Source organism: Cydia pomonella, chromosome 26 (assembly GCF_033807575.1).
Source record: "Cydia pomonella isolate Wapato2018A chromosome 26, ilCydPomo1, whole genome shotgun sequence".
Lineage (NCBI taxonomy): Eukaryota > Metazoa > Arthropoda > Insecta > Lepidoptera > Tortricidae > Cydia > Cydia pomonella.
In genome coordinates, this window is record NC_084728.1 from 8971224 (window position 1) to 8998046 (window position 26823).

The 26823-nt window shown below is 36.1% G+C and overlaps 1 protein-coding gene across 2 annotated transcripts in view; it reads right to left on the reverse strand.

Moving 5' to 3' along the window:
- Window positions 1–26823, reverse strand: part of LOC133532120 (homeotic protein distal-less) — a 140395-nt gene that overhangs the window by 101188 nt on the left and 12384 nt on the right. For both annotated transcript variants that reach the window (XM_061870648.1, XM_061870647.1), the window contains exon 2: window positions 12006–12470. In XM_061870648.1, the coding sequence (XP_061726632.1) occupies window positions 12006–12327 (322 nt within the window). In that variant the 5' untranslated portion in view covers window positions 12328–12470. The remainder of the gene's footprint in view (window positions 1–12005; window positions 12471–26823) is intronic.

The following is a 26823-nucleotide window of genomic DNA, read 5'->3' on the forward strand; positions in this document are numbered from 1 at the left end:
ATCTCTTAACATTAATAACCGCCATAATAATTCATTGATTAATTTAATTGCATGGCAATAAATAATCACAATAATGTTTAATGAAACTTTTGTTCATTGACGTCTAAGATAAATAAAAATAAAAATGTCATATTATGTAAAGTACTATTTTAGTATATGAAATGTAACTGTTTTGAAAAAATATTTCTTTTGTCGAGAAACTAGCTGAGAATCTTGCTAGAATTATACCTAGAGGAAAGTTTTGTCATTTTTGACTACAGTTCATGCACGTTCCCTATTTGACTACCTGTATTAACGCCATAACTTGTAGGTTAGTAAAGGAATATTTTTTTTGGTTCTAGAAGGTTTTCCCAAAAAATAAACCAACTTTGATGATTAATAAAGAACTTTGAAGGTTTAAACCCAAATCACATTTCCGGAAAGTGCAATTTAACTCAAACCTAACCCCTTAACGCATGTCATAAAAATATTTTGTTTAAATTTGAACTTTAATAGCTATATATAGAGTTGAACATTATAACTGCCATATATGGTTGTATATACTTACGGTAAAGGGTTAAATCGGATTGCTAAGGTTAAAATTCTACTGGCGCGTATGTAGTCAATAAATTGTATTATACGTGGAAAAGGGTTAATCCCTTCACAAATATTTGAATTTACTATTACACATATTTATTTGACATAACATCTAAGGACGGGCCCTACGGGCACTAAGAATGGTGCTAGTTCAGTGGTGATGAATTAGAGCCCATCGTGCAGTCTAACGCGCATTGCGAACAATCGCGCGCGTGATGCGAACTCATCAACCAATCGCGTTGCGGCGTTAGACTGCACGATTGGCTCGAATTCGTGTGCGTGACACCGCTGTACTGACCCCATTCCTATTGCCCGTAAGGCCCGTCCTTAGATATATGTCAATGGAATTTACTTATAAATCGCTCGTCTGTACTGCCAGTAAGAAAGTAAAGCCAAGCCGTTTTGTTAAGTAAAATAATAAAAAAAATCATAAGGAGGTGCATACCTCAAGCATGTATTAAACCCTGGGAATCAAATTATTATTTTTAATTACGTTAAGGACTAAATTAAATCTTTGCTATTTTAATAGCTTATTAATTTAGGAATCGAAACTTGATTAGGTCAAATTCTGTACCTATACAATCTTAGAAAAAAAATTAAAATCACACGAAAAAAAAATCAAATACTCGCTGTTTTTTTAAAATACGTATACATAGGTACAGCCAGCTACAAAAGTGCATACACTTTATAAAAGAATGCCAATATTTTATAAAACCATTTTCAATGCAAGAGTTGCCAAAAAAAAGACTAAAGTAATAGACTTGGCTCCCTTAGGTGATATTAAGGTCAAATATCGAGCGAAAGTCAAAAACTCAGGATTCGAATCGCTGAATTCCGTATAGTTCGTTTTTTTTTTATTAGAAAGAAGGTTAGCGATTTTGGCGTGTCATTATTATTAAAAACACCTTTGAAAAATAAGTCAAGTTTAATTTTAGTATGAAGGATTTTTATAGGAACAGGTTTCTACTTCTATTTCTATGATAAGAATATGACAGTTAAACAGGACGGTATTCCCTACAGGCACAGCTGTTAATGTTAATGTTAATAACAGTCGTCAAACACTTTTAATTGCCGGTTACTTTTTTACGTTTTCGAGGATTGCTGGAGGCGCACGGGTACAGGCAGGGGCAAAAGTGTTAGAAGTTAAAAGGTGTTAGAAAGAATATTCTCGAGGACACAAGTGTTAGGGGAATTATTAACGGGGTGAATATATAGGTCGTACTGAGTAACTTTTACTATGCGACCAACCCCGATATCGCGAAAAAAATTACTCTCCCATACAAAATCACAGAATAACACACACACACACACACATCCAGAATCACATTACACAGCCAGAATGTATGAAACAGTCTTTTTTTGCTATTTCAGGGTTGGTCATAGTAAAAGTTGCTCAGTATGATATATATATTCCACCCGTAAATTATTGACTAAATAAACAAACTGTATAAGTTATACTTAGTAACTTTCACTATGGGACCAACCCCGAAATCGCGAAAAAAAATTGACACTCATTCAAAATGTCAACATAGACAACCAAAATGTATGAAACAGCCAAACCCTTAAATTATTGCTGGTGACTAAAAAACACATTGTATATATATTACCTATTTCTGATATGGACCGAGTTTGTGACACTTGTACTGGACAATTTGTACTTGACAATCGACAGATTATCAGATGATGATGTTTGCAGAAGCCAAGACATACCTTAGGAATAATTAAGGTTCATTAGCCCTTGTGTGGCATACATCATTTTATATTTGTTGGAACAAATCAAATCAAACATATAAATGTTAGCAAATAGGCCACAGGGGCACTTTTACATGTCCACTTTTACAAACAATAAAAATTACAAAATACAATTACAAATATGGATTCGATGAAATAATATATACTTTATTAGAGATGTATACTGTCTCTAAATGTCAAATTACACAAAAAAACTGTGATAAAAAAATAAAACCAACAAATACAAAAAATCTTTAGAGATGTATAAGTCTCTAAGTGTCAGAGATGAAATATAAGAAAAAAACATTAAATTATCCTTAGAGATGTAGAGGGTCTCCAAGACTTGAATTCTTATATAAATAATTAAAAGATAAGAAATTAAATCAGACAAGAACCGAATGAAGTGTCTCCCGTTAATGTCACTCAAAAGTAAAGTTACATACTTATAACATAAGTTAAAACAGAAATAGTAGCCATAACATCGCATGTTGCCAGCAAAACTTTTGTGCTCAACATTACAAAGTCGCACGTTGGACCCGGGTACCTTAGGCTAAGGACACTCCCCTGCTCTACGATTTTTGGAACCCCGCCCCCTGCGTGACGCCGCCGGCTAAGGACCCCCCTATTACTTTTTATTAAAAAATAAGATAAAATTCGTTTGACACTCCTACAATACTAGTGTATAAATGTTCGTATTTTTGGAACCCCGCCCACTGTGTCACACCGCGTGCTTTTACTTTTTTATACTTTATATTTTAGTAAAAAAAATAAAAATTTATAAAAAATATTTAATTCATTTGACGCTCCTACGACAGATATGGTTTAAATTAATCTTCTAGTGTTTTGAAACTCTGGTTATCGCAGGACTTCTATAAGAAAGATCATTCTTTGTAAAAAAAACTGCGTTTTTTTTTTCTTAATAAGCTAAAATCAATGAGACACTCAAACCTAAAAGTCAAGGGCTATAACCGCCAAAATCGAAGTTCGACAATTGCGGGCATTTTTCTCTGTCACTCTAATTACTTCTTAGTGAGAGTGAAAGAAAAAGATCCCCGCAATTTGCGAATTTCGCAGTAGGCCCAACGTGTTCGCCGCGAGTGCACAAGTTCGCCGCGAGTGCACAAGTTCGCCGCGAGTGCGCAACGGTATCGTCGCAAGTGCGCTACGGTTTTACTGATCACTGACATACTGGGATGGGAGCGAACTGGGGCTCATTTCTCAAACGGTAGGTAACTAATATTATTAGTCCACAAATTGTCAAATCGTATGGGTTTACATGACAACACACTAATAATATTAGCCTAATAAGGTTCGAGAAATGGGCCTGTGTTGCTACGTTGTTGCCGCTGCTGTATCTGTATATTTTTGATCAAATGAATGTCAAAAATGGAAGTAGAGCATACACCCCGACGGACTGGGCGGTACACTCGACTGTCCGTTTTGAGGCCGTTTTCTTTTTGCCGACAGTACCTTCCCGTCAACCGTTAGTACAGTCTATAAACAAATGAGCGTTATATTTCGAAAATCTTTAATATAATATACCACAAATATTATAAGTATTATAACACAATGATAATTTTATTTGATTAGTTTATCTGTTAGATATATATAGCACGCTCCCTTTCTTTCACATGCAAGAAGAAAAAGAGAGTGTCATCTGACAGATAACTTGATCTGATATTTGAAAGATCAGACCCAAGTATTTATTAAGATATTAACTATTTAATGTAATAATATACTTCCTTTGTAAAACTTGTTTTTATATCTCAGTGTTTGTAAGCCTTATAGTTTTGTCATGTCCATCTGTCCGTCAGTCCATCCGTCCATCCGTCCATCCATCCATCCATCCATCCATCCTTCCGTCCATTCGTCTATCTATCCCCCCCCTCTGTCTGCCCGTATGGCACAACAGTACCTAATGTTACTCGGAAACTATAGAGAGAGGTTTATTTTAATAATAAAATTTGGAACGTAGGTGTATTTTGCAAACTTAACTCTGCTCTCTGGTGGCAGAATATTCCAGTATTACTCCCTGTTGAGGAAGGTATGAGGTGGTTTGGACAGGAGGAAAGAATAAGTAAAAGAAGGCTAACAACTGAGCCAGAACCCTTTTGTTTTGCTGCGACGCACACAACATTTCCTATATGTATGGAACAGTATTATTTAAATGTATTTTTTTTTTCTCTTTCTACTACTATTTTGTATAAATGTGTATTTCTCTCATATAATTTTGTATTATCTGTTTTTTTGTCATTTTATTAATTGTATTTCCTGTGTGTATTGTGGCAAACAAATAAACGGATTATCTATCTATCTATCTAACAAAGAGAGTGTATAAGGGGAAGTAGAAGAGGGAGCTGGAAGGGGCAGATCTCGGCGGACTTTCTCTGATCAAATCGGGAAATCCTGAAGAAAGGTAAGGTCAAAAGCACCCTAAACCGACGAGCGTGTATGAGGAATGTTATGAAAGTGAAGGAAATCAAAGAGGTATGTCGGGATCGTAGCAAGTGGAAATCCGTGGTCTCTACTTACTCCTCCGGGAAATAGGCGTCATTATAGGTATATCTATGATTCGCCCAACCCTAACCTACGGATGCGAAGCATGGACACTAACACTCAAAGAAGAAAAGATGCTGATAGTTGCTGAGAGGAAGATCATCCGTAAGATACTGGGCCCCAAACGAAGACCGGATGGAAGCTGGACAGTCCTTAGGAACCGTGATATTGAAGACCTACTGGCTGAACCTAATATCATGGGCGAAAGTAAAGCTCACAGACTCCCTTGGTTGGGCCACTTTGAGAGAATGGATGAAGATCGGAACATGAAAAGAGCCTGGGTCGCCTAGCAGGAGGACGTCCTATCGGACGCCTCAGGTCTCGCTGGAGCGACATGGTGGAGGCAGATCTGTGCGAACTTCGAGTCAACAATTGGTGAGAAGTCGCACAGGACCGAGAAAAGTGGTGCTGTCCTGTGTCGGAGGCCAAGTCTCATTTTGGGTCTCTGAGTCAAGTATATGTACGTATGTATTTTTCATATAGCTCGGACATGGGAACAGTTGTCATCTCCATGCAATTATAACCTTAAATCGCAAAATCATGCAAAATTGTATTTAGATGACAGCTTGACCGTACCCAACCGATGTAATAATATGTGGAAAACAGAAGCATCCCCCTTATTTCAACAGAAATTCTGAAGCATAACCTTTCTGATGGAAAGCCACATATTATATCAATGAACCCCAAGCTTTAGTTTATATCAAGAATTATTAAATCATATCAAAACGTTAAAACTGCCTGACCTGGATCCGAACCTGTTAAGAACTGGTTCCAGCAACCTTTGGTATTAAGACATATGGGTTAAAATATGAAACGCGACTGCTTACGTAAATACTGAATAGGTTTATACAGAAAATAGGCATTTTACTATAATATTAAGCTATATTTGACCCCCGAAGCAAGAAGAGGTAGTTATATATTTGACACCAATGTCTGTTTGTAGCATCATAGCTCTCCAACGGATAAACTGATTTAAATGCGGTTTTTTAAAAGTTAAAGCGATTTTCCTTGTAGTTGTTAGCTATGCTTAATATACATCGATCCAGCAGTTTCAAGTGTATCAGCTATTTTCCATAATTATGTAAGGCATTTTTGGCATAAAATTGATTTATTTGACGTATAATAACGTAGGGTTTTTCTTTTTATTATTATTATTACAAGCTTTTATTTAACTTGCCGTGTCAGTATGCATGTATGTATGTTTGTGTGACCCACTTCCCGATTTTCGATTAAGCTGATATTTTGCACTCATATGTAAATCGGATGACAATGCAATATTATGATGACATGGAGCTGATCTGATGATGGAGACAGGAGGTGGCCATGGGAACTCTGTGATAAAACAACGCAAACTAATTGTGTTCGGGGTTGTTAGAATTGTCTCGATGAGTATTAGTTTACTGTAAAAAAGTTAAGCTAAAATTTAAGTTAAAACTTATTAATTTGATAGTCATTTTAGTGTAACTCACGTATTTTATAATCACGTAAATAAATAAAAATAAATTAAATTTTACAATAAAATACATTTCATGATTTAATCAAACAAGCGTACAGTCCTGATGGTAAGCGGTCACCTTAGCCTATGGATGCCGACCTATTTAAGATGCATTGTGCTGATAAATTAAGGGACAAATGCAAGTTTCCTTTTTTTATACCATGTTGGTGGCAACCCAACTAGCAAAAATATGTCATATAAATGTTGTACAAACGTTTTCCATAAAACTTGATGGTATGCAATTTAAGGCATACAAACGTTTAAATGACGCGATTTTGGCGCAGTTTTTATGGCTAAATAGTCGTTGAGTGGTCACTCAATCGTCATAAGCAAGCACATTTAGTCCTACAGCTGTCATAAAAAATATATTAAACGACTTTTTAGTCGGAAAAGTATCGTAAGTTCTCGATTTGTAAATGCAATTGCTTGTAGAGTGATCATAATGCAGACGTTTCTACGACTAATGAGTCGGTGAAATGCAATAGCGAAGCAGTTTCAATCATAATATAATTACCTGTTTGTGTGTACTGTGCATGGATGATTGCCGGTCAAACAAGTCGTGAAAAGTATTATACTTTTTACCATTTTAAGTACTTAAGTATAACCGACTCGACATCTATTACTGCAACTAAAATGGGTAATGGGTAAATCAGATACGCATGCGAACATAATATTTTCGACGAATTTACTAGGTTTTCTAAGAAAATTTTAATGCCCCCTTTAAATATTGTTTATTTATTATATTTAATTAAATAAATTAATTTAATTTTTATCTATGAGTAGTTATATGACTCATTTATAATTAAAAGCACTAGCTTACGACTTAAAACTCTTAAGCCAACACGATACGGCCGCCATCACCCTAATTCAGGGTTCCCTGGTGAACTTGGTGAACCTAATAGGTGAAACAAACAGTTTTGAAGTTAAGTCTGTGCTAGTAAGTAAAGAAGCACAACTCTGACGAACTTTGCATCTATAAGTACCGCTCCTTTTGAACTGCTTCCACTTTTTCCAATCTAATTTTAACATTTTGCGTATCAACACTGTATTAAGAACTGAAAATTTATGAAACAAATAAGCCGTAATCCCTATCTTTTAGCTATAAGACGGTCGTGTTTATGACTGTTGTATGGCACTTTAGCAATTTAACAGCTGTAAAAAGCTGATGTTATGATTAGTTGTACAGTAATCACTCATAAAGCTTTTCTATGACCAAAGTGCTGTAAGATGTCATATTGAGGTTGTAAAACCGGGAAAAGGTCTTGGTTAAAACTTTTGTACGACAGTGATTAAATTGCTTTATTACTATGTTATACAAACGTCTGTACAACTGCGATTTAAGAACAATTTGCATTTAAACTAAAGTGCGGTATAAATGACATTTATACAACATCACGTTTTAACACTTGCTTATTTACGACGCACCTACGATGAATTAGTCGTAAAAGGTTCAGATGTTATTACCAATTTGCTAGTTGGGAAACAAGTATACGGTCTGTACGGTAAGCGGTGACCGTGGCTTACAGACGCCAGAAACTCGAGAGGTGTTATTATTTGTGCATATAAATAAATAAATAAATATTATAGGATATTATTACACAAATTGACTAAGTCCCACAGTAAGCTCAATAAGGCTTGTGTTGAGGGTACTTAGACAACGATATATATAATATATAAATATTTATAAATACTTAAATACATAGAAAACACCCATGACTCAGGAACAAATATCCATGCTCATCACACGAATAAATGCCCTTACCAGGATTTGAACCCGGGACCATCAGCTTCGTAGGCAGGGTCACTACCCACTAGGCCAAACCGGTCGTCGATATGACAGATTTGTTACCTTCTAAGGGGTAACAAACAATGTATGTAACATTGGCACATTTTCCCTATTCAAGTACATAAAGTTATGACTCAAGTCTTCATTATACCATTCAAGGCATTTAATTAAGATTAGTGGACAACGTTGAAAACATAAATTCCTAACCTAATTGCTATTAACAGTAAAGCATATCAACTTATTATTCTATTAGCTTTATTTACCAACTGTTAGTTTGACCCGACTCTTTCACTAAGATTTATTAGTCTGTGGCACAGCAAACGATATTTAACCTTAACTCAGCGTAATAAAGTCCAATTAAGTAAAAGCTAAACATAATGTTCTCAATAAAACCATTTTATTATTTACAGTTACAATAAACCAATTTGCACCTTAACCTAACAGCATAAGAACGTCACAAGCGTTATTTTCAATTTGTATAATTCAAATTTCGAATCGAAATTTTGAATCACCAAAAATTCAACAATCGCCTATTTCGTTCTTGACATTACATGACTATTTTAGACCGTAATACAATCATATAAGGTATTTATTGCAACGGCACGAGAGTTACCTAGAGTCATTACCATGTTTGAATGTTCAGTATAAAATGAGCTAAGCTTCTTCATATTGTTTGTTTTTAATAAGTTATACTGAGAGGCCAAGATTGATTGGTCAAAAAAGATGAAAATTTATAGTTGCTGGAGATTTTGTCAATTGCTTGTAATTTGTTGATGATATGCTTAGAAGTATGATCATTGGTTGATAGAGTTAAACAAACATTATTTATTATTAAGTTTGGTTAACAACATGATTTGTCTTTTTTGCATGTGATAGATACTTATACAGGCTGTTTGTAAATGGAACCAAAATCAAGAATATATTTAAGTGCCTAAGTGTCACATTTCTGCGCAAGAGAAAACCTTAACGTACAAAAGGCAGACTTAATGCCAAGCAGCGTTTTACTAACCAACCTCATATACTGTTATTAGGAAAATTGGGATTTATAGTATTTTTCAAACAGCATGGGTACTGTGACATGTCATCTCAGTACAATTTTGCAAGATTTTGCGTTTTAAGGTTATAAATTGTATGGAGATGACATCTGTCACCGTACCCATGCCATTTGAAGAATATAGTTTGTCAAGCCATTTCCATCAGAAGAAAAAGCGACATATTTAAAAATGTAGACGCGAAGGCGATATATTATTTTTCTACTGACAAACTTGTTTGACCGACTATACTATTAATCAGTTGTATTTTTAATGATTTTGTAGTTGGTATTAATAACCCACATATCCAGCTTACGTATTACAGACAGACATGTAAAAACACCCTACACACACAAGATTAAAAATAACAAATTTCAAATATCGAATGCGCGTTCGATAACACGCAACGGAAAAAAACGGTCTTCCTATCGTGCGAAGGAAACTGTACTGTAAATTAATATCTTCCGACGTACGTTTTCCTCTGCAGCGGTCAATGCGTCAAGGTCGATTTTACAATGGCTGCCCAAATTGATTTCTAACTTTCGTAATATGAAGGTTGTTAGTATCCCTGTTTGAGGTTAAATAAAACTATATACGTCTAACGTTTAATTGAAGCCGTTGGTAAGAATTATGGTCAACTACGGGCTTTGCTGCATGCTGCATAAAGCTCGTTTGTATCAATTGTGGTAATTAGTTTTTATCCCAAAACTCAGCTTCTTTCTACTAGGTTTATCCGCTCAACTTATTTATTAAACAACTATCTATATAATAAAATTGAGTCAAGATTTAAATAAAGAAAAAAAAAATAATTCCACTAAGAAGAAATACACGCAAGGTATGTATTTTTCATGCTCGAAATAGTCTTTACTAAAACAAACGAAGATTGGAACAACGCAAATTCGAAGTTCAAAATCTTCGACATTAATTCAAAATGCACGTTCGAATTTCGATCCTGCGTTTAAAGTTTGATGCGTCGTGTTCCAAACAGCTTACCATACACGAGTAAATTTAATATTCTAATAACCAGTATAACTACTCTCTAATACTTGGTATATGGCGAGGCTCAGTTTTTGTTGATTGATATAGTGATTCGATTGGCAGTTGTTCTGTAAGCGTTAGGAATATAGAGGGTTGCCGCGCTAAAAAAATCACTCGGGGCTAAATTGTAGTGCCGCGAACGCGCTTAAATATTTAAGGCTGGTATAACTGGCAGTGTTTTGACGTAGATTTGTTTTTATAATGCTTTAGGGATTTGTAGTGTGAATTAGTGTTTAAAGTATTATATTAGAGTTATAGTGTAGGTACCTAAATTAGGTAAATTCATATATTTGGTACATAGGTAAATGGAAAGACAGTTACAGATAATTTTTATTGTTAATATCTGTGCCATCTGTGGTGGTGGTGTTTTAAATAGATTTTTTAATATAATTTAATTTAATAATGGAAACTACGGTACCTAACTACTTAATTACCAGAAGAATTGTCAGTAATATCTTAATATTATAACTATTTTTCTTTCAGTTATATACGAGCGTACGGGCTGATAGTAAGCTGATATCGTAGCCTACAGGCGCATACACGAAAATATATAATAATAATAATTCAGCCTATATACGTCCCACTGCTGGGCACAGGCCTCCTCTCATGCGCGAGAGGGCTCGGGCTATAGTCCCCACGCTAGCCCAATGCGGATTGGGGACTTCACATACACCTTTGAATTTCTTCGCAGATGTATGCAGGTTTCCTCACGATGTTTTCCTTCACCGACAAGCTAGTGGTAAATATCAAATGATATTTCGTACATAAGTTCCGAAAAACTCATTGGTACGCCCCAGGATTTGAACCCACGACCTCCGGATTGAAAGTCGGACGTCATATCCACTCGGCCACCACCGCTTGCACGATACACGAAAATAGTCCAAAATATTATTAATGTACAATGCCGTCACTACGCTAAAATGACCTTAAAACTTATTCATAATTTATTAAAAACATCCAAAAGAGAAAAGTTGCCACATTAAAAAACACATTTTCTACCACTTAACTTGACGCCTGTATCTATTACAGTCTATTTCCAATAATGACAGCTTATAAAAAAGTTAACCGTTATTTCGTAAGAAAATTACAGGGTGACAGATAGGTGTCATAATTTTATTATTCCGTAATTCGAGTTTTCTTTAGTATTTGACCGTAAATTTTTCTTCGTACTTATAATTTTGTCACTTAAAACGTTGGTGCCATTATTAGGTATTTTTTATAAAGAAACTTGAAATGAAATGGTTTTCTATTTTTGTAAGATTATGTGGGTAGTAACATTGTAATATATTTATGAAGTACTTTATACAAAATTAGGCATTTTTAGTCACTTTTTACTGTATTGAATTTTGTGATAGATAAGGTAGTAAATGAAAAAAAGGTTTAGAAAAATGATGGCATCAAAAACCGCCAATTATCAATCAAAACTTACTTTAGGTAGCAAAATACACGAAAAATGCTATTTTTCTCACTTAAAACACATTGCCCTCATGGGACACTCGATCAACACAGGGCTATATCTGCGAAATTCGCAAATTGCGGTTATCTTTCTCTGTCACTCTAATTACGTCTTCATTGGAGTAAAAGATAAAGATCCGCGCAATTTGCGAATTTCGGTTTTCGCGGTAGCCATTAGCCCAGCTACTTACCGCATCCGCCATATGAAGTTTTTAGAAGCACTTACATATTTGCTAGTACGTTTTGCTTCTGAACTGACAAAATAGCTATAAAAGCTAAACGGTTTTTTTTATGGCCTGGTTTCGAGATCTTTTAGCCAAACAAAAAAGCAACTCACCGTCTTTAGGAGGACTCGAGCACTGTGGCGCGTACGACCCCAAATGATACCCGTACGTATTCTGATGCATAGGAGGGAAAGGATACCCCAACGACCGCGGACTAGGGAACCCTGAGGCCTCATGCGGGTTCTGCTGACCCCCAGGACTCCCGAAATGGTGGGGATGCTGGTAACCCCCCTTAAACCCGTAACCGTGCTGCTGGAGTTCAATAAAGGCGGATTTTGAAGAGACATTTGTCGGTGTTGAGTTCGCCGAGTTAGGGTCATGAGGGGTCTGAGACCCCAAATGGTGGTGGTGGTCTAAGGCCTCCTGGGTCGTCATGGCGGGCTGCGGGGTGGAAGGGCCCCCCGCGTCCGACGACGTGGGAGGCCCGAAAGGATCTGAGAAACTCAGGGTGGGTTTTGGGGACTGGATTCGGGTAATTTTGAGGGTTTGTGGGGGCCCGGTTTAGCCGCTGGTTTAGCCTGGAACAAGAGAAAACTGAATTTAGTCTGAATAAAAGTCTCATTCAGATTATGATCTTGTGCAAAAATATATTATATAATGACTGTCTAGGGAACAGGAGGTCCTGGGTTCGAATCCTAAGTAAGGGCATTTATGTGTGTGTTTATCACAAATGCTTGTTCTTGAGTTATGGATGTATTCTACATATGTATACTAGTATTTATATGTAACTTAATATTATTTACAACGTCGTCTAGTAGAGAACCAAGATAAGTTGGCAGCGATTTTGATAGCTTAGACGGTGCACGGGTTATTTTAAACGTCAAATAAGACAAAGTAAGTAAGATAAGTTGGCCTTTGTATATTGCCAACATTCTGTATTATTGTATCTAATGTACAATAAAGTGTTTACATACATACATACATACAAACTGGCTGCCATCTTATCTTGGTGTGACTCTACCCACAACACAAGCCTTATTGAGCTCACTATGAGACTTATTATTTATTATAAGAAAATCATAGACACAGCTAGTCCCGAAATTAAATTAGCTTAGATAGACTATTGCATTTTCTACAAATGTGGCTGCCGTATTGACAGCTCAGTATTTATATATTTTTTATACTTTTTAGATACTATATTTCCATTTCTGTCGATTTAATGTGTTAATGCTGCAGATCTGGATTGAAAACCTTCGTTTCTTGGTCATATTTAAGAATTACGTTTCTTTCTATGGTACTCAAAAGGGAAATATCTCTTTTAATAAGAATATAACTTTGTACGACCCTATTCATTTCAACTAAGGGACTACGTTTCGATTGTCTCCGAGCCAACTCAATTGACCATGACGACGTTTAAATTGTTTCCAGAAATGTCCGACCTCCGATGACCCCGTGGGAGCTCGAAATACGAATTCGAAATTCGAACGCGTGGGTTGCCAGTTTAAAATTTAATTTTCTACTAAAATAAGTGAAACGCGAATAAAAGTTTTTGAGTCGTATAAATGTGTGTGAGTTTATAAATTAAATTTCTACTGAATACTGAATTAATTATGAGCTCGAAAAGGTGACTACAATCCTTCGATCCAAATTGTACGCCTGTATAAAATTTCATTTTCTACTATTATAAAAATAAGAGAACTTGACAGTCTTGACACACGAATGTGAATTATTATTTTGCGTATCATTCGTGGGTTCCCTGTTTAAAAGTGATGGGTTACTAGTTTAAAAATTAATTTGTTTTATAGAAGGCATAGACGCATTGACGTTTTAACCGAAGTTGCGCTTTAATTTATAACGACTCCCTGAAATGACATAAAATGTGGCATGGACATGCAAGTCACATATATCTGTATACGTTGTTGGAAATTTTAATACAACGAAAATAGTGTTACCATATGTTAATTAAATGTTGACGCCAAGTTTCCTGTCATTTCAGCTTGTCACTTTAAAGTGAGATCGTAACTTCAATTGTATGGAAGCGGCTTTTTGTGAATGGTTCGTGAGACTTTTAACATTGATTTCCTGAAAAAACATTATTCCGTTTTAGTTCTCTAGTACTCAAGCGAGGTTGAAGTGTGAATGCCGTTATGATTGCGTGACGGGCAATAACTAATTATAATATGTGTTAAAATGTGTTAGTTAAGGAAATATCTAATAAATCGTTAAAACTGTGATGCAATACGAACTTAAATTCGATTACCGTCGGATTTACAGTGCGAATCAAGCTTGCCTTAAGGAAATACCAGTGAATCATAACTTAACCACAGGATTCTAATAAAAAATGGCTTAAATTCTTAGTTATCGAGTCCGATCTATATTGTGAGTCCTAATTCTTGGAGTCGCGAGATTATTTGAGACTTTCGAATTCTTATTGAAACAGTTTTTGAGGTGTCAATGCTCGTATTCTATAATTGTTGTAGGATATATAATTATCGATGATTATTATATCCTACAAAAATTATATGATGAGTAGTTTAGGTACACAATTATACGACATATTTTTGTAATTACTGGCGACCCGCCCCGGCTTCGTGCGGGTTACACAAACCTTAACAAATTATACACTTAAACCTTCCACAAGATTCACTCTATTGACAGGTGAAAACTGCATGAAAATCTGATCAGCAGTATTTGGGTTTATCGTGAACCAAACAGAAAGCGAGAAAAAAGGCACAGACAGACGTGGCGATGGACTTTTTATGATAATAATAAAAATGTATTTTAGCAGGTAGATGCTTACTTTACCTTTTTTTTTGGCAGTTAAAAAATATATGTAAGGGTGTGAAGTATTGACAGTGCATAAAATAAATTCTATAAGAACTCAATCAAACTATCATTAACCCACTATTTGGTCTTATAATTATAACCTATTATTCAAAAATATTAAGTCTTCAACCATTTAATACAAACGAGTAATATTTTTCAATAAAAATTTACACCAATTAGTTAGTTCTAACCATTATTATTAAAGACGTAAGTAATCAACACAAGCAAACAAAATAAATAAAAAAACAAAACGCTTTGACCCGACCTCTGAGGCGCCGGCGAGAGTCCAATAAAGAACCTCATGACAGAACGAGATGAAAACACGCAGATTAACGCGAGTGTGAACAGGACAGCCGTGTAGTAATTATCTCAAAGAGCTTGCCGAAAGGGTATTTTTTTATCACAAATTCTCTGGGTCATTTGTTCTAGAGGCTGAACGCTTTTTTAATATTAAACGGTATATGGACCACAGATTGGGAATCTAATTTTGTTTTTCTGTGAAAAGGGGTGTAAAACCGATTTCGGGGTATTTTATTGGTCTATTTTGACGAGTGTTTGGTATTGGTGTCATAAATGTGTCAGGTTTTCTAATAATTTTAATTGATTGTTTGACTTTTAAACGAAATCAACGATGTCTATCTATTTGAATTTGGAAATATTTAGTGATTAGTACTTACTGTGTCCTATTAGTACCCTATACTCATTACAATCATAAAGAGTAGTGACCTTAGTCACTACTCTGACCATGTCGCTACTTTGCGCCGTCTTTGCAATTCATACAATAAAATGTTCACGGCCGCAGACATTTTCAATACAAGTAGAGTAAGTTTCAAAAAACAAATCCTTGAAATACTAGGTGAGACAACTTAGTGTCTTCGTACAATTTGTATCATTGCCATCTAGTCGCTAGAGCGCGTTAAGTTTAGCATAGTTTACTGTAGCATTACCTTACCTATATTATATATAGTTCTTAGTGAGAGCGTTTTTAGGAGGTAGGTGCACGTCTATTGCAATGTATAACTTATCACTTATACTATTATTGTACTTGCTTCTGTTGTTTCTCCAATAAAAAAAAAAAATTAAATAAAAAAAAAAATGTCACCTAATCTAGTTTTGTTTTTGTGAAATCATTGTAGATTAGGTAAGGTAGAAGTACTAGTGCTCGACGCTGCACTAGTACTCGACATGGGCACTTTATGTCAAAGTGACAAGGATTAAGTTCGAATACAGAAAAATCTTCGTTGTTCAAATTTTAACCTATATTTCCATGAAATAAAGTGCCCATGTCGGCGACTAGTGCAGCGTCGAGCACTAGTACTTCTACCTTATTCAGAAACACCAAAACCTGGAGTTTTGTTTTAGGGTCAAAAGTTCCTAATTCACCGAAACTAACAGGATGTTTATTTAGTCACCTGCAATAATTTACGGGCTGAATATATAGGTCATATTGAGCAAATTTTACTTTAGGACCAATCTCGAAATCGCGAAAAATTTTTTACTCTACCATAGATAATGTCAAGGTCAGACAACCAAAATGTATGAAACAGCATTTTTTTTTTCGCGATTTCGTGTTGCTGTATGTCCTATATATTCCCCGCGTAAATTATTGCAGGTGAAAATAAACAATGTATACAGACAGGGTAAGCAATAAAAATGACTAAACGGGAAATTCGATATTATTTTTAAAATAAAGCGATAGAATAGGTAAATCTTTTCTAGGTCAGGTATGTGTGAAAATACTAATTGTGAATCACCTGTTCTCAAATACATCAACATATTTACATTAAAAATGCAAATTAAAAAGCTATAATGCCATTTTTTCATCAACATAACGTCTTGCGTAGAACAAGCAATTTCTCAATGCCCGCAGTACTTGCGTTTATATTTCAACGTCAATTAAAACGAGAAATAAATAGTCTATGCCCACGCTGTGGTCTAGAAATAAACCGTTTTGTCTATGGAATACGGGAGCGCGTTTTTTTTTAATGATCGCGCCAGTGTTACCAATTAAAAGATAGAAAAAAGTAATTAGTAGTCTATTCGCGTTTGGTTTTTGCGTATAAAATGGCAGATGCAGAAATGCCCTGGTAGTTGTTATAATTTAAATCTCTGAAGTTAAATTAGTTAATTAAATAGATTATATTATTTATATTAGGTACATAGTAGTTAATGGATATATTTATTATATAGGAGGCAAACAAGGAGACGAATTCCTGTTAGTAAGTAATTACCATCGCCCATTGACACCTGCAACACCAGAGGTTGCAAATGCGTTGCCGTATTTAAGATAGGAATACGCTCTTTTTTCAAGGTTTGAAGGTCGTATCGGTCCGGAAAAACCGCAAGTGACAGTTCATTCCACAGTTTAGCTGTGCGAGGCAAAAAAGTTTCTGAAGAAACGCACAGTTGAGGACTACCAACCATCTAAGTGGTGAGGATGGAAATCTATGGCGGAAAAACGGCAGGGATCAATCCTAACAATGCCAAGGAGCACTCCCCGTTATACATGCGATAGAAAATGAGAGGTAAAGTCAATGTGGAGAAGACAAGCATATATACATTTTGGTTGGAAAGACCGTCATAAGGGCGAGAAATTCGTATTTGTATACATACTTCGCTCAGACACAGGAAGGAAGAGCTTCACTTCTGCTCTATTTTTGCCGCAAAACTAAGTGGTGAATCAGGTCATAATGCCATCTCTTTCACTCTTGGTTGGTCTTAACATGGGTAAAGAAGATAGCATCATGATCTCAGTTGCCAGTTAGTTTTGCGACAAGTATAGCGGCCTTTTATCAGTGAAGTATCTGTATAAGCTCAAGTGTTAGAAGCGACAAAAGACCTTGAAGATGGTCTTTCCTACTTTGACCTTAAATTATTTAATTTTTTCTTGTCATACTATAAGCCTACTCTAATACCTATTGCCCTAAATGACCTTACATGTCCTTATCTAACTTTTTATCAAACGTAATTAATACATACAAAGTTTTTACTAACAAGGGCTACGGAACCCATTGATCCGGAACGAGGGGTCCATGGGAACGGGTTCGGACCAATAAATAATTGGAACCCTATAAACTAGAATTAAGTATTCATTAAAGACAGCTGGGCTCGCTTGAGTGAGCTTGCAGTTAAGTTCATGTTAGATTTACAATGTTCTAAATTATCTAAACGTAACGTTGGGAGGACATTGCTTCGCTTTGACACATTCATAGCCGGGAACCCACCTGGTGGGCGCTCGTGAACTTTGTTCAGATCTGGCAACTGAACTGGCAACTATCAGCCGGACAATCCGATGGGCGGGTTGTTTTGTACGCAGCTATAGACCACCGGTTTCTGGGGTAGTGCGCCGTTTTTTGTCTGGCAGTGAATGTGTTAAAGATTGCGCAGGGACATGATTGCCTTCCATATCGACCACTAAGACTTCAGAAGCTTGCAGAACAGCGGATGGAGTGGCGCAAACGCATGGTGGAGGGTCGTACATTTTGTGATGAGATCTGGTTCGCTGTACTCGCTGACAAGAGGCAAATACGACGACATGGCATCTCAGTGCCTTTTCCGCAAAATTTCTTTGTCAGGCCTGTGCTAGACCATGTCAGTCTCGCATCGGTCTATTCAGCCACCAAATCGGTGTCTCTCCTGCGTTACACCATACATCGGCGGCAATAGACGCAAATGCCCATGATGAAATTATCTAGAATTCAAATTGTTGCGTTTGGACATGATACAAAAATGCCATGGTTAACAATATTTGAAATGTACGAAATACTTTGTCTGTAATTGTCAAAAATGTTCAATGTTAATATTTATGCATATCAACCATTTTTTTACATTTCAAATATTGTAAACGATGTGCTGATATTTGGTGAAACGGAAACATATCTTGCTCGGGCCCAAAATCGGGTCTGATTTCAGACCTGATAAAGTGTGGATGTAATAGGCATTTGGCAGAATTAATATTATTAGAAGTATTAGAACTACGGGGGCGCCGTAAGCCTTCAGTAAGAAATGCATATACTTGGAAAAATTCGACCAATGCTGCCGTGACCCCGGTGGCTGAGTGGCTCAGTCACCTGCCGCGATAGCAGAGGCCGCTGGTTCAATTCCAGCCTGGGGCACTGGAGGCCTTGGTCATTTTTTCTTGGTATATGACATTTACTGCACCACAAGGGAAGCCACGGAATGTTAATATAAATTATGATGGTCATGCAATCGAATGTGTGTCATCTATTCGATTCTTGGGTATTATTTTAGATTGCCACACAAACTGGAAAGACCATACTGAAATGCTCATAGATAAATTGCACAGGTTTACATTTGCCCTACGAAGGCTCTGCCAAATCTCTTCACAAAAAACTGCACTATTAGCATTCAATGGACATGTAATGTCCAATTTGCGTTATGGCCTAATACTTTGGGGTAACTGCTGTAATATGCAGAAAGTATTTTTACTACAAAAGAAATGTATACGGGCTATATGTGGTGCGCATCAAACAGAACCATGTCGACCTCTTTTCCATAAGTTGAAAGTGATGACGCTACCATCATTATATATATATGAGATAGGTATATATGTCAAATACAATATAGGTTTATTTAAAAATAAGTCATCTACCACCATTTATCAATCACGAAACGGCACCGATCTATGTTATCCTTTCCACTCAAAGACAGTTTTCTTTGCAAATAACGTTTTATGTATGTCGATAAAAATCTTTAATCATTTACCCGTAGAAATAAGGAACTCTGACATGCCTGAATTTAAATACAAATTATATAAATTTTGCTTAGATAAATGTTATTATACAATTGACGAATATTTGGCATCTGTAAATCAATAAATAATTTTCTATAATGATTATGTATATTGTGAATCTTAGGTAGAAATGAAACCATGTATGTGTATTATGATGATATTATTATTGTATAACTTACCTACAGCTTAAATTTGTATATACCTATTTAGTTATAGTACCTAGCTAATAAGAAAAATTTGCATGCTTCTTCAAGTAAAATGTACGCATTTCAAATTACTGTCCACCTATGTTCATCACTACATTTATGCAAATAAATATATCTTTATCTTTTATCTTTATCTTTATTTATTTCAGTTTAGAATTAATATTTATGTTCCTAAGATGTATTTAAGAGCTGGAGCCACCCCAACGTCTGAGCCTAGTAACTGTTTAGGTACGAATATGGTAACGAATATTATGTCAGTCTCAAAACTGACGTTTTTGTTTGAGGAAACGTCGCTTTTCCCTCTGACATATGCGATCCATATTGTATCTGGTATCGTATATTTGACGTATCTTTAAGTTCGAATCTCGCCGATTTACATTTTCCATTACATACGATCCGTAAAATTACTAACTGACATATGGACCCGACCATATATAATGACATTTTGGACCCGGGTATGTCCTTAAAGTACGTCCAAAAGAGAGGTATGTGCAATGTGAATGTCATCTCGCCTTGTGTGGTAGGGCACAGCACAGCAGATGTAATTCCACATCTAGAGCAGAGCCCAACTGGGGAAGTATCTACCTCCACCTTACAGAAAACCGCAGCCAAATAACACTAGACCCTACTCATAGTGTTGTGTTCCTGCCCGTGAGTAAGGTTGCCAGAGCTCAACGAGGGGGGTGGGGTTAAGGTCGGCAACGCGCATGTAACTCCTCTGGAGTTGCAGGTGTACATAGGCTACGGAGACTGCTTGCCATCAGGCAGGCCGTATGCTTGTTTGCCACCGACGTAGTATAAAAAAAAAATATGCGGGTAATAAAATCATATAAGCAAACAATAAAGCAATAAAATCGACCACTTTATCGATTATGCGTTAATTATTCGATACAATTATGCATGTAAACACTGTATGTTCGTGTTTATTACATAATATGAAATTATGTATCGCTACATTGTATGAGTGAGGAATTTAGTGCAGAATTTTAATCATAGCGCGGAGAAATTCAACAGTTCGCGCATGAGTTCCGTGGATTAAGGGTGTGATCTGGATCTACACATCTTGCTCGAGGGCTTTGAAAGGCTCTACCGCGACTCACTTTGTTTCTTCATTGCTTCTATTATTCAAATATGCAAGACAGATACGAAATTATTCAGGTTCTTTGACAATAACAAAAATAAATCTACATAAGTATCGCACATACTCACAAAATTTCACGAGAATCTGTTGAGAATTGCCCTCCTTCTTCCTCGTGTTGTCCTGGCATTTTTGCCACGGCTCACGGGAGCCTGGGGTCCGCTTGACAATTAAACCCTTAGAATTGGCGTACTCACTAGTTTTTATCAAAGCGACTGCCATCTGACCTTCCAACCCAGAAGGTAAACTAGGCCTTATTGGGGTAAGTCCGGTTACCTTACGATGTTTTCCTTCACCGAAAAGCGACTGGTAAATATCAAATGATATTTCGTACATAAGTTCCGAATTCCGAAAAACTCATTTGTACGGGCCGGGGTTTGAACCCGCGACCTCCGGATTGAAAGTCGCACGCTCTTACCACTAGGTTACCAGCGCTCAGCAAGCTGTTAAGAATTGCGACCGCTAGAAAACATAGCGACATAACATTTGTGTCCAAGCTGTAACGCTCTGCTCGGCCAAAACACTATTATATGAAATCGCCTCTTCCAACAAGATAAAATCTATCAATTTCCCCGTATTGCCCAACGCTAATACATGAAAAAACAAGTAAAACCAGCTAACCTAGCGGTACCATGTCCAATCCACTATTTTTGATCATAAAACTCCAGCACGCGATCATTTCTTAACATTTTATTGTCTCTCTTAATTAATATGCCTTTTTTCTGGCCGGCATGCAACTGGCAACATTGAAACACGATGTTTGTCCGTTCGATTTGAGTTTTTGCTGCGTTTCGCACGCGACTGGAAAATGGACCTTTACGGCCTTGGTCTACTATGTAATCTGTGACGTCAGCATCGATAATGAATAATACAACCAAAAGTATCTGTCAGTCTAACCACCGATTTTTTTTTTAATTTGCCGTTTTCTTATACTGACAAAGTGGGTGTGCCAGAGTATTTCGTATTATGCAGTGAACTAATGTGTGACGTGTGACCCCCTTATTCATAAACGTGTACTAAAGTGACGATGCCGCTAATCATCGTTTGTCCCTTTCCATCATACCAATACGTCGGAAAGGGACAAACGATGATTAGCGGCATCGTAACTTTAGTACACGTTTATGAATAAGGGGGTAAGTGTGCAGCTAATGAAGAATTCATCTTGAAACGCGTTTAACCATTGTTTATTCAACACCCGGCAACCCATCGTGGCTATTTGTAAAGAACGGGGGCCCATTTCTCAAACAATATTAGTCTAATATTACTAGTGTGTTGCTAGGGTAACCCATACGATTTGACAGTTCGTGGACTAATAATATTAGTCTAATATTATTAGTGTGTTCCCATGGTAACCCATACGACTTGACAGTGCGTGGACTAATAATATTAGTCTAATAACGTTCAAGAAATGGGCCCCAGCTAAATAAATTACCGAAAAATATCATGCTCTACGAGCACACTTTTGAACATGGCGAAAATAAAATTGATCGAAGCCATTTAAAAAAAAGAAGACTGTTTCGTACAGAAAAACAGCGTCAATAAATACAATTCAAATTACTTAAATTTCAATACAATTTAAAAATGAGGTGCAAAATGTCACGCGATACTGCTTTATTAAGGACTCATACTCAGTTGGATTTATGCGAAACGTTTAACATTTTGTAATAAATAACTACTTTGGAATTACTAGGTGTCATGGATGGCGCGTGCCTGCCTTGAACCATCATAATTACGACGAAACTGGTCGCAAAAAGTGATTAGCTTAAGACAATAGTCCTATACAAGGTGGGTAGGTGTGGGTAAAAAGTTATAAACCAGAATTTTCCGTGTATAGCTGTGTACAAAACCCTCATGTCTCACAATTGTAACAAGTGATATTTGAAGAATAGAAATATCAAACCATCCTCCGCCAGCCATTTGACGCGACGCCACTGCTCACATCCTTGGCTAAGTTTTCCACATACTACATGTTCTACTTTTCGTTTTTATTGTCGCACATATGCAGAGCAAAGCTCAGTCTACTTCTTAGATACACGGCACAGCAAGAGTAAGCAGGCATCTCGCTCGTTTCTTCCTAGAACGTGCAGAATATTGAATGAGTGACCTCCTGAGGTATCTTTGCGCTACCACATGGGATTATTCAAGAAGCGGGTAAAATTAGGGTTCTCAAGGGTCGGTAACGCATAAGTGGCTGCTCCGATGTTGCTAATGTTCATGGATGATGATGACCGTTCATCAGGCGGCTCGTCTGCTCGTTTCTTGACTATCATATTTAAAAAAATGCTCATTTGCCATAATGTAAAAAAAAAAGCCGAAACAAATGCATCGGCATCACAAACAGCTCAGTACGAGGAATTGCCATTATTGCATGTGACTTGCACGCAACATAAAAACGGTAATTACCTATACATATGTATCGGAGACAAATTACAATTAATTGGAACGTTAATGTATGTTACAATGTTTTGGAATTACTGTGTTTGGATATTCGGTCTCCCGCTGTTTGAATTAGAAACTTTAAAATTATATTTTTCTAAATCTGTTTAATAATAACGGAGTTGTGAGGTAACATATACCTATACAAAAAATACGGTAAAATTAATAACCTCCTCCATAAGTTTTTGGCAAAAGATTTATTTTTGGTATAATTTTTTATCGCTGTACATTCTTTCTACGCAACTAATCCTCATCAAGACAAAACTAACAACCCCAAACACAATTAGTTTGCGTTGTTTTATCACAGAGTTCCCATGTCCATTTGCTGTCTCCATCATCAGATCAGCTCCATGTCATCATAATATTACATTGTCATTTAGTTATATATGTTGACGACCGGTTTGGCCTAGTGGGTAGTGACCCTGCCTACGAAGCTGATGGTCCCGGGTTCAAATCCTGGTAAGGGCATTTATTCGTGTGATGAACATGGATATTTGTTCCTGAGTCATGGGTGTTTTCTATGTATTTAAGTATTTATAAATATTTATATATCCCTTTAATACCCTCAACACAAGCCTTATTGAGCTTACTGTGGGACTTAGTCAATTTGTGTAATAATGTCGTATAATATTTTTTATATTTTACGACATTATTACACAAATATACTATTTATTATATTTATTATGTATGCCAAATTTCAGCTCAATCGGAAATCACGAAGTGGGTCAAATTTAGCTTTCAAAATTTAACCTAAATAAAAGCTTGTAAAAATATAGGTGTAGTATTTATGCTTAGTAGGTAGTAATAAGGTAAGGTAAAGTAATCATGTTTTGCTCGTGGTTTCGATTTTTTTCTCACTGAACCCACCTTGACTTTGATTGCAACTTAGCAACTTTTCCTGCATACATTTTAGTACACATAAGATCTTAAGATTAGAATTTAATAACAATAATTTAGAATTGTGTTGCAAGACTCCTACTGAACACTTTTTTTTTGGTTTGCCGGTTTGTCCCCGTCCCCGTAAACAATACCGACTTTACACGCATTGCTCAAAAAAAAAATTCTATAACTTCACCTAAATAATTCTACATAACCTATCCTTATTTTCTACTTCACAACGAAAGAGACAGTTGCTAAAGGACCGTAATATGCAAAAATGCACCAAGATGTTTTAATTCCTACTTCCAATTGTTTGCAAATGTGGCAAAAACGGGGGAATTTGAAAAACCCCATTGATTAATGATAGAGAGACACCTTCGGTGTTTTTAGGTTTACGGTTACGGTTTTTCTGGTTTTACATACGTTAATATGTAGGTATTGTATTTTATGTAGTTGTCCAAATGGATCCGTATTATTTTATAACACGATCGTACGTATATAGTTAATACTAGGATGTTCGCACTCGTAATAATTATCATATTAACTCGTTAAATGTTTATTAGAGACAACAATAAGGAACAAGAAATATCGGTACTTTTAGTGTTCGTGTGTATTGTATCTATAGGGAGCGTTGGAGTTGTATGTAGTTTTAAAAATAGTTTGTCTGTACTAGGAGGGTAACTTGTCGACCGCCATCTTGGTGACATTGCCTCGTGATTAATTTCTTTGTTTTTGCTCATTAATGTCATTTAAAGTGTAATAGTGATAGCTTATTATGTGGTCAAATAATGTGGCAGTGGAATTAACGTGGCTCCTTGTAAAGTCCAGCTATCACCTTACAAAAGCTTGTAACCGTACCCTGTCTTGAATTAACCTTACACTATTATAATAGTCGTTTAATTTAGCTCTCGCTACCTTGACACTGGCTAAATTGGCCTACTGAACAGAAGCCATTTATAAAAAAAACTGTTCAGTTTTTTTAAAAATAAATGGCTTATACATGTACCTGTCTAGAGTTCACTAATTTGACAGTATAACACATCACTTGTTCTCACATCACTTGTTTTTTTTTTTCCATTGTCTCCACTACCCTAAGGTTGTGTGGAAGAGATCGCTCTTTAGCGATAAGACCGCCCGTTGTCTACCATAGTCTAAGTTGTGTTCTTAATTTGTATGCCATTATGTTCTTTTCATATTGGTGAGCAATAAAGAATATTTGTACTTTATTGTATTGCATTGTATAACGTGAAAATGCAAGTTATATTTCCATCAAATTATGAAATGTTTATTTTCTGGCAAATAAACATTTCTAATTTATAATCATATAACTTAGATGGTTGGCAGGTGGCTACTTTGCGTTTCCCCAGAAACTTTCTGCCTTTTAAAGTATGGAATGCATTGTCACTCGCGGTATTTCCAGACTGACACGACCTTCTAACCTTCAAGAAAAGAGCCGTCTTAAATGTCGGCCGCCATCTTAAAACCAGGTGTTGTAAGTGTCCATGTGCGACGGTAATTGCTTAGCATCAGGCGATTGTCTACTCGTTTGCCTCCTATATCCATCGAAGTTTCATCACACGTATTAGACTAATATTATTAGTCTACGAACTGTCAAGTCGTATGAGTTCCCATGGCAACACACTAATAATATTAGACTAATATCGTTTGTGAAATGGGCCCTAGGGGCTAATAGGATAGGGGTTTGTTTCATGAACGCTATTAGACTAATATTATTAGTGTATTTTAATGGAAACCCATACGACAAATTGAAAGTATTTAATATTAGTCTAATACCGTTCGAAAAATAAGCCGTAGAAAACTACATACTGTTTTAAAGAGTAAATAAATGTTAATTTGGCTTTTGTAAAATGGAGAACCTTATGAAAGTTATTGATTTAATCTTTCTCGATTTTTACACATTATTAAATTACTACTTACATACTAAAACTACCACCGAGACCACGAGGACAACGCCGTCCTCGAAACGTCGGAGGTAAATTTAAAACTTAATACGCGATTTAGTCCCGTTTCTATAACTTATGTCAGTTGTTGTCAAATGTCACTTGGTACTTACAAAACTGTAAAGTACGTCTGTGACAACCAGTGATGTTATTTAGAATTAAACTACTTCGCTATATATTGCAATACCTGACCGCTTTCTACTCAATTTGATACAAAACAAGAAAAAAACTCAGTCTATTTAATTCTCATTTCAAAACCATTACTTTAGGTATATTTTCCACAAAGAGTTTGTCATTTTCAACACCACTTTCGTAAAAAACCCGATAGTGTTACCATCACGACACCGTAACTTGGACAAAGAAAAAAGATTACAATCATTTTTTAGAACAGGCAACACGGACTGGCGTGATTCGAGTTGTTTGCGTGAGATAGTTATCCTAGACGTGGATAAAAAACTGTTTCTTCATTGCAATTATAGTTATTGGCTGTACGTGGTAAAACCTTTGCCTGTCCTTTGTTTTTAATTGTAAATTGACGAACTGTCAACAGCGTAAGTTATGGGCACGGTCGTCCTTAATTTTTATGGCAAATAATTTATTCAGGAACCTAAAAGGTGACTCAGATGACTTTGTTTTTATATCCAAGTTTTTTTTCCTACAAGATAAAATCAATAAAAACTAAATAAATAAGATCATTATGTATACCCTGGCACACCCACTTTGTCAGTAGAA